The sequence below is a fragment of the Neovison vison genome, chromosome 13 (genome assembly GCF_020171115.1).
Source record: "Neovison vison isolate M4711 chromosome 13, ASM_NN_V1, whole genome shotgun sequence".
NCBI classification, from domain to species: domain Eukaryota; kingdom Metazoa; phylum Chordata; class Mammalia; order Carnivora; family Mustelidae; genus Neogale; species Neogale vison.
In genome coordinates, this window is record NC_058103.1 from 62,636,733 (window position 1) to 62,656,980 (window position 20,248).

At 38.1% G+C, this 20,248-nt stretch overlaps 1 protein-coding gene across 4 annotated transcripts in view; it reads left to right on the forward strand.

Moving 5' to 3' along the window:
• Positions 1–20,248, forward strand: part of LOC122894084 — a 36,197-nt gene that overhangs the window by 10,981 nt on the left and 4,968 nt on the right. For all 4 annotated transcript variants that reach the window (XM_044231435.1, XM_044231436.1, XM_044231438.1 and 1 more), the window contains 5 exons: positions 5,900–6,021; positions 8,018–8,156; positions 11,051–11,172; positions 12,901–13,011; positions 19,236–19,342. In XM_044231435.1, coding sequence (XP_044087370.1) covers positions 5,900–6,021; positions 8,018–8,156; positions 11,051–11,172; positions 12,901–13,011; positions 19,236–19,342 — 601 coding nt within the window. The remainder of the gene's footprint in view (positions 1–5,899; positions 6,022–8,017; positions 8,157–11,050; positions 11,173–12,900; positions 13,012–19,235; positions 19,343–20,248) is intronic.

A 20,248-nucleotide genomic window follows, 5' to 3' on the forward strand; every position in this document is an offset into this window, starting at 1 on the left:
GATCTCTGGGGTGTAAGTCCGAGCCCCATGTTGGTGTGGAGATTACTAGAAAAAAAAAAAATCTTGGGAAAAAAAAAAAGAGAGGTTTGGGGCGCCTGGGTGGCTCAGTGGGTTGGGCCGCTGCCTTCGGCTCAGGTCATGGTCTCAGGGTCCTGGGATCGAGCCCCGCATCGGGTTCTCTGCTCAGCAGTGAGCCTGCTTCCCTTCCTCTCTCTGCCTGCCTCTCTGCCTACTTGTGATCTCTCTCTGTCAAATAAATAAATAAAATCTTTATAAAAAAAAAACAAGAGAGGTTTCAGTGAGATTAGTTTAAAATAGATGTACAAGGTATTTTACAGTTGGGGAAAACCAGTATCGAGGAGCTAGTTAGGAGTTTGTCATGGTATGGTATCCAAGTGTGAGATCCAGACTGTGGCTATGAGGTGGTTGAAGTGGGAATAAAGAGGAAGTAGGATTTACAAGCAAAAGGGGTAGGATTTGATACTTGACTAGATATAAAAAAGTAAGGTTTGATTCATAAGCTGTCAGGTTCGGTGATTGCTGCTTCCTCATATATCTTTAAGCTTCCTCATATATCTTTAAAAATAACCAGGAAATTTTGAAAGAATAAATTTTGCCCTTTAGAGAAGCTTTTCTTCTGCTGCTCCCTTCCCACCTACATGTGTAATTTGAGAACTTTACTGTCAGGCCACTGATTAACACCTTTCTTTAATCTTTTTCCAAGCATAATACTGTTACCACACATTCTGAAATAGCTATTACAATGTTAAAAGATGTCAGCCTCACCAGTAATTAAAGAAATGCAAATTAAAACAACAAAGTTTGTTTTTTATGGTAACATTTAGTGCTGCAAGGGTTTAATGAGACCTGTATTCTTTTCTCTTAAAGTAAATGGGTATACTCTTTCAGGGAAGAAATTTGACAATATGTAGCAAGAGTCTTTAAAAAATGTTTAAGTACTTCTACTTCTGAGCATTGATGGTAAGGAAATGATCAGAAAAGCAAAGAGATGATGGATGCCAAAATGTCAGATGTAGTATCTTAATTTTTCACAATTATTAGTATATCTAAATGTGTATTAGGAGCAGCAAATGGTTAATTAAATATACAATGGTAGAATATTGCACAGCCTTTAGAAATAATGTTTTAAGGAATTTAATAACAGTAAATAAAATGTTACACGAATTCCAGTTTTATACACTTCATTAATATCCTATCATATCATGCTTTTTTGACCTGCACAGCCATTATTAGGGCAAAAATGTAAATTTGCTGCTCTTTTCAGAAGTTATTTGCCAACCACTACAGATAGTAAAGCTAATTTTAGCCTTTTTGCACTAAAAATTTCCACAATGCCTTACATATAGTGCTCAGTAATATTAGCTATAATTACTGAAGATCTCTTCAGAGCTTTCTTCCTAGGGGCACCTGGGTGGCTTAGTGGGTTAAAGCCTCTGCCTTTGGCTCGGGTCATGATCCCAGAGTCCTGGGATCAAGCCCCGCATCAGGCTCTCAGCTCAGCCTCCCCCCCCCCCCGCCCCCTGCCTGCCTCTCTGCCTACTTGTGATCTCTGTCAAATAAATAAATAAATAATCTTTTTTTTTTTTTTAAAGGAACTTTCTTCCTAGAAAAGCATATATATTTATGTATACAGCAAAGCATACAACTCTGGGCCCTGCAAAGCTCACATAAATCCCATATGCAGATCCTCTTTGACGAGAGCCATGGTGAAGAATCATTGCTGTAAATGAAGAAATCTCCTTTTACCCTTGCGTGTGGGTGGTTGAATCAGAGTTTGCTGTCCAGGGAAAGAGGTGCCAGTTCTCATTTTCACCTGACATCCTTGGTATTGAGCTGAAACAATTGCAGTCTTCATTTAACACTACCTTTTTGGAATGGCTGAATTTAATATACAGTTTCTTAGTATCTCTCATCTTGACTGGTGATGCCCCCATTGATTGGGTATTGACTCTCAGATAAACCTGTTTCAGACAGCTGGAAATCTGCTGTGATGGTTCAGAATTGGCAGCCATTCCCGTCTGTCATTGTTCCAGTTTCCTCAGTCTTTACATATGATTGTTCAAGTCTTTACATGCGATTTACGTATGATTGGCTTCCACTGCCACCGTCACCCCTTCCAAATCTATTTATTAATCACCTAGTAGCAGTAATGTTCAGGGCCCTAGATGCTACAACGTGACAGGAGAAGAGAATAAACTGAGGTAGTCATGGATGAGAGAACCAGATCTCCGGTGTTGCTTGCACAGCCGCATTTAAAGGGTTCTGTTGAACAAGTCCAGAAGACAGCAAGCTAATGGCAAAGAATGTGGTTGCGGCATCCAGTGGAGAACTGTCTGGTCCGAGGTGGAGAGAAAAAAAAACTTCAGTAGTGGCAGGAGGACTGTTACTAGGCAGCTACCTTAGAGAGCCTATATGGTGTAGTGATGATAGTGATGAGTTCGGACTAAGGGGGCACCTCACTGGCTCAGAGGAGCAGGTATGCAACTCTTGATCTCAAGGTTATGAGTTTGAGCCCCACATGGCATCTTAATTAATAAATAATAAATAATAAATAAAACCTCAAAAGAAAAAAAAAGTTCAGGCTAAGACCTGCATTCAAACCCCAGCTCCACCCCTTTCTGGCCCGTATGACCTGAGGCAAGTAACTTAACCTCTGACATCAGGGTTTTTTTTGTTGCTGCTGTTATAGAGTAGAAATGATTTTAGTATCATCTATAGGATTCTTAGGATTAAATGTCCTGTGAAAAGCACTGCACCAAGTCTAGCAGGCCTGAAGGGTTCAGTCAGGAAATGTATAGCATTAAACATGATGATTCCTCTCGGGCTGAAACTGGAAAAATGAGTTAATGTCATTATGAAGGGGCAGACTGGGGCTTTGCATGAGAAATGCCAGCCTGAATGTGTTCAAGCAAAGACTAAACAACCAATATATATGTATCAGAGATGTGTAGATGGGTGGGCCATTTGGTAATCGGTCATAATCTAATTTCCCTTCTCACTGTAAGACTCATTTTTTAAGGCAGACCTACAGCAAAACTGTTTTATTAACGTGGCTTTTTATGTTTTAGAATTAAGTCCAGGGTCGCCTGGGTGGCTCAGTGGGTTAAAGCCTCTGCCTTCAGCTCAGGTCATGATCTCAGGGTCATGGGATCGAGCTCCGCATCGGGCTCTCTGCTCAGTGGCGAGCCTGCTTACCCCTCTCTCTCTCTCTCTGCCTGCCTCTCTGCCTACTCGTGATCTCTTTCTGTCAAATAAATAAATAAAATCCTTATTTAAAAAAAGAAGAATTAAGTCCAAAGAAGTTGGGATAGGAAATAGCTTAGTTTAACATAATGACATTTTTATTGCCTTCTCTAGTTATGTACAAATTGAGAGGACCTGCTAAGGATCACCAGTGGGAGTGATACTATTAGAATTAAAAGTGAGTCACAGAGGCTCCCAGACAGTGTTCTATCTATCTGTGGAGGGAAGGAAGCTAAGCACATGTTAGGTATTAATTAACACCTTGTGGGGCGCCTGGCTGGCTCAGTCGGAGGAGCTTCATCTCTTGATCTCAGGGTCGTGAGTTTGAGCCCCAGGTTGGGTGTAGAGATTACTTAAAGAAATAAATGTTTAATTAGCACCTTGAGAAAATTTAATTAGATTTTACAAATACAATTAAAAAGGCCAGTTTTCTTGAAAAATGCACTTAGGTTCCACCTGAAACAATTTGGAATGAATTTTAATAGTATTTTTGTTTCTCTGTAATTTATATTCTGCCTCCTTCTAGAAATAATTAGAAGCAGCAGTTTAGAACATGGTGCTAAATAGGTGAGGGGAAAAAGGGGGCTTCAAAGGCCTTCCCACATCAGTTCAGAGAGCCAAATCTTTGTATTCACTACTGTTGCTCAATGAGAAATTACACAGAGAAAGATCCTTTGTATATAGGGCACAGAGGAGTATTGCTAAAAAGAAGAGTACCCTTAGGTAGAAGCAGAAAACCTCCATTTATTTCCCTGTGTTGCTGTTGGCCCGCTTTGTTAACTTTTAATCATTATTAGTGGCATGAAAATAGCATTCTGCACCAACTCAAGAATTCATTTTTGTTTAAGAATGAAATCATGAGCTTACTTAAAAACAACCAAAGATTTGGGGCAGGGGATATGGAGACAGATGATATTTTCTTCAGGATCTCCTTGTTTTCCTTCTACAATTATTTTAAAACAGAGTAAGTGGGGTGCCTGGGTGACTGAATTGGTTAAGTGTCTGCCTTCAGCTCAGGTCATGATCCCCGGGTCCTGGGATCGAGCCCCAGATCCTTGCTCCCCAAGGAGTCTGCTTTTCCTTCTCCCTTTGCCTGCCTGCCACTCCCCCTGCTTGTGCTCACTCCCTCACTCTGTGTCAAATTAATAAATCATCTTAAAAAAAGTAAAACTCGGGCGCCTGGGTGGCTCAGTGGGTTAAGCCTCTGCCTTCGGCTCAGGTCATGATCCCAGGGTCCTGGGATGGAGCCCCGCATGGGGCTCTCTGCTCTGCAGGGAGCCTGCTTCCTCCTCTCTCTCTGCCTGCCTCTCTGCCTACTTGTGATCTCTGTCAGATAAATAAAGAAAATTCTTTAAAAAAAAAAAAAGTAAAACTGAGTGAGAAACAATCTCCTTGGGGTACTGTTATTCTAGCAAAAAATATAAGAAAGTGTTTTAAGAGAAAGGTAAACTATTTTCATTAGCGCTTTCTAGTCTACCTTTGGCATCCTGAACAGTAGCTAACTTTAGGAGTGTTTTACTTTCAGATAAGTCACATTCTATTTAAAATTACATATGAGCTCCTTAGAAATAATATTGTTTTAGAACCAAAAAAAATTAAACACACAGAAAAGTAGAAACAACAAACAATGAACACCGCTTTTATACCCTCACCTGGATTCAGCAGCTGTCAATCTCAACCAAGCCTCCCTCTTTATTGCTACACACATTCTCCCTTCTGTTGCCTCCCCCTCCCCTTTTTGCCAGATCATCCAAAAGTACACCATAGCCATCATAAATAGCCCTTATGTTTTGTTTGTTTTTTTTATCTGCTGCTCAAGCGCAGCAGAGCCACATGTTTATTGTAAAGTTCATTATATAGTTGGTGTCAGCTGTTAGAACTTATTATCTAGAGTCTTAGGTACATTTTATTGGTATCGGGGGTATTCAGATTAAAGTTATTTTAGTAATTTCTGTGATGCTTCCTGTACTTCTCAGATCTGCATAGTGAGAGAAAGAATATTTAACTACTTACTGGTGAGTTTAAGACCCTACAAACTAATGACAGTACTGCTCTTGAGTAAAAATAGTTAAAATATTATATATAGTATTACAGTATATATATATATATCACATATAAATATATATAATGTAATTTAAAATATATATAATAAATATATATAGTTTTTAAGTACTTTTTGTCTTTTGCAAACAGGCTGAAATAGTCAAGTTTTGTATTTTCAAGCAGTTTAGGAAAGGAAAAACTCAATATTTGAAGTGAAATATTTGTTACAATTTAGATATTTCATTGGTTAAAAGGTTTATTTATTGCTATAAACTGATGCTATGGGGCCCCTAGGTGGCTCAGTGGGTTAGGCCTCTGCCTTCAGCCTAGGTCATGATCTCAGGGTCTTGGGATCAAGCCCCTCATAGGACTCTCTGCTCAGCAGGGAGCCTGCTTCCTCCTGTCTCTCTGCCTGCCTCTCTGCCTACTTGTGATCTCTCTCTGTCAAATAAATAAATAAAATCTTAAAAAAAAAAAGAAAGAAAAATTTGATACTATAATTGATGGTAGAAAATATGGCCGTTCTGTTCACTTAGCCTAGGTATGACCAAAACCATAAAAAAGATATTTCTCTCCTTTTTTTTTTTTCCAGGAGACTTTGATGAATTCACTCAAGATAATAATGACACTATGCTGAAGAACATAGCAGAGGACCTTCGGAATTGCTTACCTCTAGAAACCATGCTTTCTTCAGAACATCTAGCCCTCCAAAAAGTAAATACACTAATTTACTCTTTTTTTTTTTTTTTTAAAGATTTTATTTATATATTTGTCAGAGAGAGAGAGAGACAGAGAGAGAGAGGGCGCACAGGCAGACAGAATGGCAGGCAGAGGCAGGGGGAGAAGCAGGCTCCCTGCCGAGCAAGGAGCCAGATGTGGGACTGGGTCCCAGGACTCTGGGATCATGACCTGAGCTGAAGGCAGCTGCTTAACCAACTGAGCCACCCAGGCGTCCCCCCCCTAATTTACTCTTAGTGCTACTTGAGGCTTCTTCTATTCTTCCCTAATCCTACAGCCTCTCTGATCCAATTAGTCCTGAATTCTGCTTTAGACAGTTTTTCATTTGGTGCTTCAATGATGTCCCTAATTCTTTCAAGTCCATAGTCCTCTGGCTCCCCATTCATTCAACAGGTATTTTTCAGGGCATCCTGTTTGCCAGCTCTCAGTTTTTACCCACTCAGTGCCCCCCCCCCAAAAAACAAGGCCCAACAGTTATCTGGCCCTGTCTCCATCATTGTCCTGGTTTTCTCTTTCCTGTTCAATATCCCCAACTTTTATCAAAGGTGAAATTCATCTCTTTGTTTCCTTCTCCTCCTTTTATGCTATATAGTTTTTGCAAATTCTGTTCCTTCATTCCTAAAAGAAGTTCTCATTTTTCTTCTCCAGACAACCCCCTCATTCAGTCCCCTTCAAATGTCAACTCTTCTGGAGGGCATATGCTAGGAATATTGTTTCCTGAAACAAAGCTGATAATAATCTCTTCTCCCACCAGTCTGAAAACAGCAACCCTCAATTTTATTTTTTCACTGTGTAGATTCTGAAGCAGAGGAACCAGATCCTGTAGATTTTCAATAGTGCTGTGCACATTGTGAGCACTTAGCAAATCTTAATAATATCATCAGTCAGAGTCATTCCCAGAGGTGGAAAATAGCGGATAGTTTAAAAACTGAGAGCAATATTTGTAGTATAGTTTGGATGTTTTTAATAAGTCAGTCCTATCAGTAACATGATATACCAAAGTATATGAAACAAAAAGTGTTCATCGAATGTAATGTTTCACCCATAATCCCCTCTTCTAACAAACTGTTTTTATCTTGCATTATTTCCTTCTAGTCCTTGTGTATGTCCATACATTTTACACACTTACAATATAGATGTGTGTGTATGGTAGGTGTAGATAAGTAGATAGGTTGGTTCTTTGTTATAATTAAGGTGAAAGGAATCAGACATTTTATTCTTCATAGCCACTTACTATTATATCATGTATTACCAGTATTAATAAAGGGCTATTCATTGTAAGCATGAAATTTTACCAATGTTTTAATTATTTGAAAACTCTGCCTCTGGGCAGAGCTTACTGCTAAGTATTTTGATGGGTCAGTCACTGATACACAGGACTCAGGAGACCTGGTTATTAGTTTCAGTTCTTTGCTCTCTCATGTCATTTCTTTTTTTTTTTTTTTTTTTTAAGATTTTATTTGTTTATTGGTAGACAGAGAAGCAGGCAGAGAGAGAGAGAGGGAAGCAGGCTCCCTGCTGAGCAGAGAGCCTGATGCGGGACTCGATCCCAGGACCCTGAGATCATGACCTGAGCCGAAGGCAGTGGCTTAACCCACTGAGCCACCCAGGCACCCCTCTCATGTCATTTCTTTAGAGAAATCTCTGAGTAGGAGTTTCTTTATTCATAAAACGTACAACCCAGGATGGACAAGATAGTCACTGAAATATTCCTTAAATTCAAATTTTATATATTTCACCTAGCCATGTTTTGTGTCATTACAGGTCAAATTAAAAGTTGCTAGTGTTTCACAAAACAAAAACAGAAAACCAGAAAGAAGAGTAGGGTGGCTCTGTGATAAATGAAACTTGTCTTTCTGTGCCTTGCTGCTTTCAGAATTTTAGCATATGAAGCACTGATGTTTTGCCTTATTTAGCAATGAAAAGAGACTCCTTTGTACTTCGTTTCTTTTGAAGTTCTTCTCTCCACCAGATACGGCAGCAGCCAGAACCCACAGTTCACGTTGATGCATTCCTTTATGATGAAGACTTTATTGATTCATTATGTGAGGAAGGAAAAATGAGCAGAAACTACTGCATGGTGTGTGGCTCACACCAGACGGCTCCTTTAGGTAGGCCCTCGAGTATGCAAACCTGGGGACTGTGCGTGTACATGTCACCAGAACACAAATTCTTGACCAAGTCATTCAGAGTTTTTTGAAAGGAAAAGGCCAACCATGCAGCGTAGCCATTACCAATTACTGAGGTTAGGGAGACCGAAGTGTAATATTGTCCAGGGAAGCTGCGCCAGAGGATGTCACCAAGGAAAGCAGCTCTGCTTTTCACAGAAACTGTTTAATCAGAGGTGACTTTTCAGGTCCAGAAACTAATCACAAGTGACTGCGTTTAGGGAAACCAACTTATACTTTCCTTACTTCAGAGAGATTCAGAGGTAAACCACGATACTGGTTCACTTAGAATGAGAACTATAACTGCAAGGGGGCTGAAATGTCCCAATAAAAGCATCTACTTAAGAAGGCAGGTATTGTTGGATAGGCACGGATTCAGAGGCCAGAGATAGTCTTGAGAAAGGTCTATTCGGGCCTTGATTTGACCTAGTAGAACATCTCCTATCCATAACAGAGGACAACTCTAGTGACAAAAGGTCTCCTGCATCTCTGCCCCTCAGATGGAGCACCTGGGTCCCAAATGGGAAACGAGACTGACCTCATGTTGCAAATATGTTAACTCTTTGTTAAGGTGTGCCTGGGTGGCTCAGTCATTTGAGGGTCAGACTCTTGATTTCAGCCCAGGTCATGGTCTCAGAGTTGTGGGATTGAGCCCTGCATCAGGCTCCACATTTAGCAGGGAATCTGCTTGAGATTCTCTCTCCCTCTCGCTCTGGCCCTCCCTACCACTCATGCACACGCACACACACATGCGCACGCTCTGTCTCTCTCTCTCTCAAATAAATAAATCTTTTAAATATATATATATATTTATATATTCGGTGTTCAAATTGGATATGATCATCTAGGCTATTACTTTATTCTTTTAAAGATTTTATTTATTTATTTATTTATTTGACAGAGAGAGAGAGAGAGAGAGATCACAAGTAGGCAGAGAGGGAGGCAGAGTCAGAGGGAGAAACAGGCTCTCTGCTGAGCAGAGAGCCCCATGTGGTGCTCAATCCCAGGACCCTGAGATTATGACCTGAGCCAAAGCCAGTGGCTTAACCCACAGAGCTACCCAGGTGCCCCTAGGCTGTTACTTTAGATACAGTATTTCAGTCTTCCTGGTCACTTAGATATGGAGTTACTGCTTATAGTGGCCTACCTCTCCAGGTAAGTAATCTTACATTCCTATTACTGATCTTAAATAACATCATTGTCAAAAGTTAAGTACTACCAAATTTGTAATATGCTGCTAATACAAATATTAGGGGATTAAACTTTCCTGATTTACTTGTTTAAGATTCTGTCTTTAGATAGTACTTAAAGTTTACACGTGAGGTGGTTGAAATTCACAGATTAGAAAAGGACTTAGATAAGAACAATAGAAGGAAAACTAAAAAGTGAATTATAACTATAATACCATATCAGATCTGATTTACAGAAGGTTTGCTTTTTTTTTTAAAGATTTATTTATTTATTTTAGGGATGGGGAGGGGCAGAGGGAGAGAGACAATCTCCAACACATTTCCCCCTGAGTAAAGAGCCTGACTTGGGCCTCAGTCCCATGACCCTGAGATCCTGACTTGAGCCAAAATCAAGAGTTGGACTTTCAACCCCCTGAGCCATTCAGGTGCCCCTGATTTACAGAAGCTTAAAGAATAGATATATTTGACAAATAAAAATCTGAAAGTTAGGATGCATTTTCCCATAGAAATCAGATTGTAAATAGTGACTGGGTATGCAGGCCAGCCCATACAACCACAGTGAACCTGAAAAAGCTACCATTTGTGGAACTCTCCTTCCTTAGATGATAAGGAGCTTATCTAGCTTTAAGACACTAATGATGACTTTAAGGTTGAAGCACTAATTTGACAGGGAGTAAGGAGGATGAGGATTCTGGGCAGATAAGTCTATGGTGGTCTAAGCCCACCCCCATCCCCAGTCACACCCTTTATTTTCTTCCAAGAGATTAGCCTGCCTGCTTCCATTTGCCACCATCTCTTAGTTACGGCCAAAGTTTCTCTCCTTCCTGACCATTAAATTAAGTAGCACATAATATTGTAAGTCTTTAAAAAATATACTCAGGCTTTCCCAGATAATTTGATTTGGTCTAGGAAGCTTGTAGCAATTAAAAATTGTAACAGTTAAACTAAGGGAAATAAGAATGATTGGTGGGCGTACATCCACTTCCCTTCATACCACCCTCTCCTATGCTCCAGAACACATTTAAGGTTGGTCAGGGCTGCCATGTTGCTCAACTCCAGAGATGGTCATTCATTTGGTAGTCTACATGCAGTGGTAAGGGGGTATTCTGTGGTTGCTCTGGGGTAAGGTGAGAAAGCCAGATGATATGGGAGGTAGGGAGCATCCCACAGAATAACAGTCATAGGGAAAGGAAGGGAAAAACCAAGGACCTTCTAATCAACAGCAAGAAGGACATGAGGGACATAGTGAAAGGGACACATTGCTGGGTAGCTATTCCCTAGAGGCCTTTTAAATGTCAGAGACTTTGGGGCTCCTGGGTGGTACAGTTAGTTAGGTGTCTGACCCTTGGTTTCAGCCCAGGTCTGAAATAAATAAATCTTGAAATAAATAATAAATCTTGAAAAATAAAAAATAAATGTGAGAGACTTCATGGTTATTCTTCTCTAATATAGCTCAGAGTGAATGAGTGCAAAATTGTCACATTAATTTTTTCTAAATAGTCTCTGAATTCCTTTCATTGGTTTAGAAGAGAAAAACGTGAAATAGATGTTATAAATATGGATAAAAGAATTAGAAATACAGAATCAAATGTTTAGTACCCAACCAAAATTTGACAATTTGATGTTTATTCTGTTCTAATTCTCCAGGATTTATTTCTCATTCCTTCTCCCTCATGGAATTGAAGTTCATTTATCATCATGTACTCCCTGATCTGTCGGGAAAGGTCTTGGTTGACGTTGGCTCCAGGCTCGGCACAGTCCTTTATGGGGTAAAGTCCAGCTTGTGGACATATTCAACATTTGGAAAATGCTTTCTCCTCCTGCTAGCAACAGTTTTGCCTGCCACCATCCAAGGTGACAGCTTGGCTTTATTTATTAGAGTAACTGAATAATAAGGTTAAAATATGATCCTGAATTTGGAATTTCAAAGGCCAGCTCTCTGATTTCCTTTACTGGTTTGTCTCTGTGACACGAATGAAGGACTATCAGCAAAGCAGAAGCAGGTGACCTCAAAACACTTTTGTTATTTTATTATAACACTGTTGACCTCCTAACTCTGTTTTCTTTGTGCTATATGTTAAATAGTGTACTTTATACACTTTGATAAGTGTATATAGCTTTGGTAAGATCCTTTAAAAAAAGCTCTTATAAAGTTTACTTGACCTAGGAAATTGCATATGGCCATAACAAAGTTGCTTAATACTCCCAGCTTCACGTTCCTCACCTGTAAATAAACTAAATGATACCCAAGGACACATCTTGGTCCAATTTTCTGTGATTCAAGTTTGAATGTAGACATTTGTGTCTGAAATACCACTTCGATGTGGCTTTTTAAAAAAAAAATTCAAATCAAGAGTATTTGTAATGTTCCTAAATGGTTTTATCAAAAAACTTAAATGTGGTTTCTGGTTGTCATTAGCAGACTTGTTAAAACATGTGGCCAACAGCAGTAGAGGCCCAGGCCAGAAACTCTCAGTTCCTGGCATCCCTCGCCTGCTCCAAACAGAAACACTTAACTCTTTAGTGCTTAGCTTATTTATCAGCGTTAAGGCTTTTATTCTATAATTAAAAACAATATCCATAATAGAAAATACAGTTTGTCAAATGGCTTTTTTGGAAGACATTAGAGATTATGATTATTTACCATATTTGCTCCACTCTTGTCCATTTTTTGATTTGTTAGAAAAGTACATAGCTGAAAGAAACCCAGCTATGCCATTACGTGGCAGGGTTAAGAAATTTAAACATAGTCTTTCTCATTTTTCCTCCATATTAATATGGTTACTGATTCAGTCAACAAAAAATTTTTGAGTACCTACTTACACTCTGTTGAACGGATTCTAAAAATCTATCATGAGCTGTAAATGCAAATTTGGTTCACACGTGGGTGTTACTTGATGTAAAGTAATACTCAGAATATGACTTGACCTTTCCATCCATACTACTTTTTTGTGGATACATAATAATATCTGATCAGTTCTTGATAATCCTTGTTAACTAATTGGTGGTTTATACTAGGCAGATGCCAGATTGACTTCCTAAGCCAAACAGGACGTATCTCTGGCCGCCTTCCTCTAGTGTCAGACTGTGCATGATTTTCCATTATATCCCCCATGGGTTAATGCCTGTCTTGCTTTCCCCTGCTGTACCTTCCCAAGAAATTACAGGAATAGACTATTAAACAAGAATCTGTATGGGATTACTTCTCTCATTTCCAGTACATTACTTAATGTACTGTTTTATCAGGAAAGGTAAGAAATCAGTCTTTCAAAATAAAATTACTTTTAAATAATGGAAATTGACAAACTACAATTAAGGTCTTGATCAGTAAGAATCTTTAAATTCTTGAAGTTGTAAGTTCTACATATATTACACGTTATTTATCTTTCATTTTATTTTTACTTTATTGAGTTGTATTTTAAGTTTGATTTTTTTTAATTTGGTATAGAAATGAACTCACAGTTCATTCATTTGCGTCATGTCTTCATTTTTTTCAGGGTTATCTTTATAGTTCAGCCCTGCAGCTGTATGGAGTAGAATTGAATGGAGACTTTTGCCAGTTGCAGGAAATGATCATAAAAAAATACCAGTTCACTGACAGAATAAAGGTACCCTTTTATTTATGTATTTCTTTACTAATGAAGTACAGTTGAGACACAATGTTAATTAGTTTCAGGTGTACAACATGGTGATTTGGTAAGTCTTTATGTTACACAATGCTTACCAGGAGAGTAGCTATCATCTGTCACTCTACAATGTTATTACAATATCATTGGCTATGTTTCCTATGCTGTCCTAAAGGTACCCTTTTAAATATATATTCTGTTATCTATTTTACAGCATCATTTAGCGAAGTTTCTTCTAGATTAGAGTTGGAAAATCTTCGGATCTATTCTTGGTTGCTGCTGTGTAGAACATTGTGTTGACTTAGTACTTTAAAACAATAAAGGTGAATTTAATTATAATTACCTTCCACTCCTATTTCTTTTCCTCCCCACTTCCATTAGAAAGTAGAATTTTTCTTATATCCTTCATCTCCTCTATAGTATAGTTTGGGTAGCAGCATTAATCTGTGGATGTAAGTCAAAAGTGTACTTAATGAAACTCTCTTAATGAAAGTGAACAAAAAGGTTAAGTAATACTCTCAGTACTTTATCTTCTTTTTCTTAAGTTTCCAGGAAGAGCTGTGGATGCCACAGAATGGCAGTTCAGGTGGAATGACGGCCTGGTTGGGCTATAACAGAACTTAGCTCTTTCTCTATATGTAAGGGCAAAAATAACCAGAAAGGGAAAAGGAAGTTTTTTGGTTAATGCAGTAATTCTTATCCTTTCACGATGATCCTACACTTCTAATGGCAATGCGGGGAGATAGGGAGCACCTAAGGATCTCTTGTGTTAAGGTGTTGAAAGACATCTCGGTAAGATTAAGGATCTAGTCCTCCCCTTTTTTATTGAAGGAAATGTTTTTTTCCTCCTTCCAAACTTCCTTTTTTCCCCTCTCTCTTTGTCTCTCTTAGAAATAGAGGGGAAAATGATTAAAGCAGATTTATCATACAGTAAAAATACATGGATTTTTCTCACCATCCCAATTTAGTGAACAGAAACACATTGTTCTTGGCATAATAAGAATCACACAAGAGGAATGTTGATTTAATTGAAAGTTAAGATTTAAAAATTGACCTCTTAAGAATCCTAGTTTATAAATGGACAGTCAAGGGGTGCCAGGGTGGCTTCATTGGTTGAGTGTCCGACTCTCGATTCAGCTCAGGTCACAATATCAGGGTTGTGGGATGGGCCCTCGCAGGGCTCGGCACTAAGCAGGGAGTCTGCTTGCGATTCTCCTTCTCGCTCTACCCCCGCGCCCCACCCCCGCACCATGCATGTTCTCTCTCTCTAAAATAAATAAATCTTTTAATTAATAAATAAATGGAGATCCAGTACCTTATTTTTATTTTATTTTTTTAAAGAAGATGATAAAGGTATGTTAAATGCATTTATTTACATATTAAAAGATTTTTTACCCCTAGCTTTTCAACGGAGCATACGTGGATGAGTCCCCACCCCACATACTTCTGTTGGCTCTGGTGGCTGTTAGTAACCCAATGACAGAAAGCTGTTTGTATACCATTTCATTGGCAACCTTTACAGTTTCCTTCCTGGATGGTAAAGACAGTTGTGTTTGAGAGGCCCTAAGATCAACGGAAAGGAATTCTAGGGTTTGTTTGTTTGTTTGTTTGTTTTAGGTTATTTTAAAATTTATCATATTTTTAAATTTAAATAAATTTATATAAATACAGGTTATTTTTATCTTGAAATCTAAGTAGCCTTAAGTCTCGGGCTCTGCTTTTCATTTTATTTTTGTTCTTGTTTGGTCTTCTTTAATAGGACTTTCCTCAGAAGTCTAGATATCCTTCGCTGTCCATTCAGACTTAAGAGTGAGAAACAAAAAAGCTGGTTGAAGTTCTCAGCACTGAAGTGGGGATTCTGAGCATTGGGGGCTTCACTGTTGAGTGATCTTCCTTGGCTGGTTAATTAGTTGGCGAGTATCTGATGAAGTATATTAAGATCTTTCCTCTTGGGCTGGTCTGATTGCTCAGAGAAAACCTTTCCAGGCTCCTTACTGAGTGGCCAACAACATCCTACCCTGAGGGGTAGAGGAGAAGAAGTGAAACGTAAAGGATTTACAACATCCTGTCTGCCTTACTGCCCTTGTTTTCAGGGCATTAGCCTTTCTTTCAGCTAGTCCTGCTTTCCCCTGACCCAGACACCTTTGTTTTATCTTTCCCAGAGAATAAACCTCTATTCTTTTGCTGCGGTATAAGAAAGTCCTCTGGGGGTCTGGGTACTTCTAAAACTGACTTTCAACCCAATTACCTTATTTTTAGCATTTCTCCCTACTCCTTCACCCAGAAATAGCTGGTGCCATCAATTGTGAGCCTTTTTGAGATTCTGCAGTAAAAGTCAAGTCTGGGCCTTAGCTTTCTATCTGTCTAGCTTAAAAATCAGGTTTTTCTGGTCTCCTAAATTCCTTATTAGTTTCTCTTTTTTTCCTAACTTACAAAATTTTATCTCTGTTATTTCCTTTCCCATTTCCCCCATCCTTGTGGGTATATACTTCTTTTCTAAAAACCCTATACTGTTGTTATAATGAGGTCTCAGGAAAGCGTATGCGTACATGCCATGTGTCTTATGCGCTATCTTTACATGAAAGACCCATTGGCTTAAATTCTTTATTTTTCTTTATTCATTATTTTGTTTATTCTTTATTCATATCTCGCTTATTCCTTTGATGTCACTTAGAGTTACCAGCATAGCTGTTTCATCCCATTACTAGAATATAACATATTTGAGTGTAGGTATTGTATCTCATTCCTCATGGTGTGTCACCCTCCAGAGTATCTTGTATTTAGAAAGTACCCATTAGAAATTGGTTAGGGGCACCTGGGTGGCTCAGTCAGTTAAGTGTCTGCCTTCACCTCAGATCAGGATCCTGGGATCGGGTCCCACAACAGACTCCCTGCTCAGTGGAGAGCCTGTTTCTCCCTCTCCTCTGCTGTTCCCCCTGCTTGTAATCTCTCTCTCTCTCTCTGCCAAATAAATAAATAAATCTTTAAAAAAAAAAAAAAATTGGTTGAATTGATTTTCGTTACCATGCAGCCTTTGCATTAGTAGCATTCCAGTTTGTCCAGAGCCATTTTGGGGGGTTTCCATGGGACCTCTCTTGGTTGCCATAATTAATTTAATTTAATTTAATTTAATAATTTATTCTTTTTTTTACCATATCTGTGGGGTGTGGGAGAGTGAACAGAGATGGGAAAGAAAAAGAGGAAACTGGTATATCAGTAGGTTAATTTGCATGTCTATTTCATATCTCAGCAGCATGTTTAGAAAGTTTATTAATAAAGTGATTGTTCTCTGTGTGTTCAGGAACATGTTAAAGGTGTGTTTCAGAAACTAGAGGCCCACTTAATGTAAATTATCTTAGTATTTTTCCTACTTAAAAAAGAGAATAAAATATGTTAAGAATCAGACCCCACAACATTCTAAATACTGTTTATTTGTAAGACCAAAAAAAGTCCTCTAATACAAAATAAACTTTTTCTCTTCCTTTTAAAATAAAAGTGGTTTGTTTTGCACTTGAGAAAATAGATGTTTTCTCTTGTTACATTGCTTATGCTCTGTAAGACTTGTTGATTGTGGTCAAGTTAATTTTTTTGAGGTATATAGTTTCAATTTTTTGTTATTAAGTTTGTTATGTTAATTCCTACGTAGTTGAAATACAGTGCTGTATTTCAGTTGTACTCTACGGTGAATCAGCAGTTCTGCACGTTACTCGCGCTCATCATAAGTGCGCGCTCATCATAAGTGCACTCTTATCCCCATCGTCTGTTTCCCCCACTCCCCCACCCACCTCCCCTCTGGTAACCATCAGTTTGTTCTCTCCAGCCAAGAGTCTGTTTCTTGGTTTGTCTCTCTCTACTTTTTTTTTAATATTTCTCTCCTTTGCTTGTTTTGTTTCTTAAATTCCACTCATAAATAAATATGGATGAAATCATATGGTGTTTGTCTTTCTCTGATTTGTTTATTTCACTTAGCATTATACACTCTAGCTCTATTCATGTCATTGCAAATGGCAAGATTTCATTCTTTTTTATGGCTAAATATCCCTGGATGGATGGATGGATGGATGGATAGATAGAGGTCCCACATCTTTATTCATTCATTTGTTGAAGGACCCTTGGGCTGCTTCCGTAATTTGGCTATTGTAAATAATGCTTCAGTAAATACCGGGGTGCATGTATCCCTTTCAATTAGTGTTTTTTGTATTTTGGGGATAAATACCCAGTAGTGCAATTGCTGGATATAGGGTCATTATGTTTTTTAGCTTTTTGAGGAACCTCCCTACTGTTCCACAGCAGCTGCACCAGTTTGCATTCCCACCAGCAGTGCAAGAGGGTTCTTTTTTGCTACATCCCCATCAACACTTGTTTCCTGTGATTTTGTTTTTAGCCACTCTCACCGGTGTGAAATGATACCTCATTGTAGTCTCGATTTGCATTTCCCTGATGATGAGTGCTGTTGATCATCTTCTCATGTGTCTGTTGACTGTGTGTCTTGTTCGGAGGAATGTCTGTTAATGTCTTCTGCCCATTTTTAAATTGGATTATTTGGGGTTTTGGTGTTGAGTTGTGCAGGTTCTTTATATATTTTGGATACCAACCCTTCATCACATCGGTCATTTGCAGATATCATCTCTCATTCAAGAGGTTGTCTTTTAGTTGGGTTGATTGTTGCCTTTGCTGTGCAGAAGCTTTTTATTTTTATATAGTCCCCATAGTTTACTTTTGCTTTTGTTTCCCTTGCTTCAGGGAACCTATTTAGAAAGATATTGTTGTGGCCAGTGGGAGAGAAATTATTGTCTGTGATCTCTTCCAGGATTTTAATGGTTTCAGGTCTCATATTTAGGTCTTTACTCCCTTTTGAGTTTATTTCCATTCATCCTGTGAGAAAGTGGTCCAGTTTCATTCTTTTGCTTGTGGCTGATCAATTTTCCCAGAGCCATTTGTTAAAGAGACTGTCTTTTTCCTGTTGCATATTCTTGCCTCTTTTGTCAAAGATTAATTGACTGTATAATTGTGGGCTTATTTCTTATTCCATTGATCTGTGGATCTGTTTTTATGCCAGTACCATACTGCTTTGATGACTACAGCTTTGTAATCTAAATTGAAATCTGAAATTGTGATGCCTCCGGTTTTGTTTCTCTTTTTTAAGATTACTTCGTCTATTTGGGATCTTCTGTGGTTCCATACAAATTTTAGGATTGGCTTTTTCTAGTTCTGTGAAAAATACAGTTGGTATTTTGATAGGGATTGCATTAAATCTGTACATTGGTTTGGGTAGTGTAGACTTTGTTACAATTTCTGTTATTCCAGCCCATGAGCATAAGATGTCTTTCCATTTCATTGTGTCATCTTCAGTTTCTTTCATCAGTGTTTTATACTTTTTTTTTAAAAGATTTTATTTATTTATTTGACAGACGGAGATCACAAGTAGGCAGATAGGCAGGCAGAGAGAGAGAGAGGAGGAAGCAGGCTCCCTGCTGAGCAGAGAGCCTGATGTGGGGCTGGATCCCAGGACCCTGGGATTATGACCGGAGTCAAAGGCAGAGGTTTTAACCCACTGAGCCACCCAGGCGCCCCAGTGTTTAATACTTTTGAGAGTACAGGTCTTTCACCTCTTTGGCTAAGTTTATTCGTAGGTATTTTATTGTTTTGGGTGTGAAGCATATAATTTTTAAGTAAATTGTTTTATTTGCTTCTTTGGATAAATGAATCAAGTAAATTTTAGGCAAAAAGTCAGACAAAGCCAATAAAAGTATTGTATTAACATTTTATAATATATAAATTACTTTTATAGATTTGATATGATCCCATTGGATTCTGTGAATCAGGACAGATACTATTCCATTTTACTTATGAGGACACTGACTGCCTAAGTGTACAGACTCAGTTGATGATGGAGCCGGAGTTTGAACCTAGGGCCTTTGTCTCTTACAATTAATCATATGGTCATAGTGGAAAAAGCTCCAAACTAGGGATCGAAATACTATAATTATATGACTATGTAAATAAATCTATCTAAAACAAATTTTCACAAGGTTATGGTTTTTAATTAGATACTAAGTATTTCCCACAGGTGATACTATTAAATAGACTGTTCTTTCTCCCATTGTAATTATGGTTAACTTCTCATAGTGCCTCGTGTCATTGAACCCATAACTATATCTTCTGTGGTTATCTTTGTTTTCTCAAGTGAACTTACTCTTCTTTAGGTGCTTCATGCGGACATCTGTACCCAGGGTTCACTTCTGCAAAATGCTGATGTTATTATCATGAATAATGTCTTCGAATATTTTCTTGATGAGGCAGAACAGGCCAGGTATGTTATTTATGCAAGCAAAAAGGCTGTTAAAATATGTTCAGCAAAGTATGAAAAGGGATTAGTGGGGTGCCTGGCTGGTTCAGTTGGTAAAGCATGTGACTTGATCTTGGGGTTGTGAGTATAAGTCCCACATTGGGTATAGAGATTACTAAATATCTTTGTTTTTAGAAAAGGGATTGGTAAAGTAGAAATATTTTCATATTTAACTTTTTGAAAACAACCTCAATAAGATTATGTTAATAAGGAAATGTATTACGCATAAAACAAAAATAAACTTTGTCTAACTTTGTAAAATATTACATCTAATGGGGGGTACATATTAAATGATATCATGACCCAAGCATTTGCTTAGCAATCAGGGATGCAATAAGATAACCATTCCTGATAGGCATTTATACTTACTCTTTTCTGTCTCCATTTTAGTTTTTTTGAAAAAACATGTCATATGCTATCCTATCACAAAATTTTGGGAAATAATTTCTATAAGTGATAGAAGATATAAGAATATTAACCAAAATAGTGATTAGTTGTCAAACTTTAAAAGTATTTTTAAGGCGGTAATCATAGGTTCCTAAAACTCTTTAGTTCCTAAAACTATTTCTTTTCAGGGAATAGAAAAGTTAGCATATCTATGATCTCTTTTTTTTTTACTTCTCTGCCACAGTTTGATGCTCAGGACCAGTCAGTCCCTCTAATTAGAAAATTCCTGTGGTCCATAGTCTGAGACATTGATTTTCTAGCTAGTTAGGAATCCTGACTTTTTTTTTTTTTTTTTTAAACATAATGATATATGTCTAGTTGAAGGAAAACTCCCTTTCCTTACATACGAAATGGAATTACGTAAATGTTTAGATTGGGCATCAGTAAGGTTTATACTGCAGAGAAATAAAAAGACATATAATT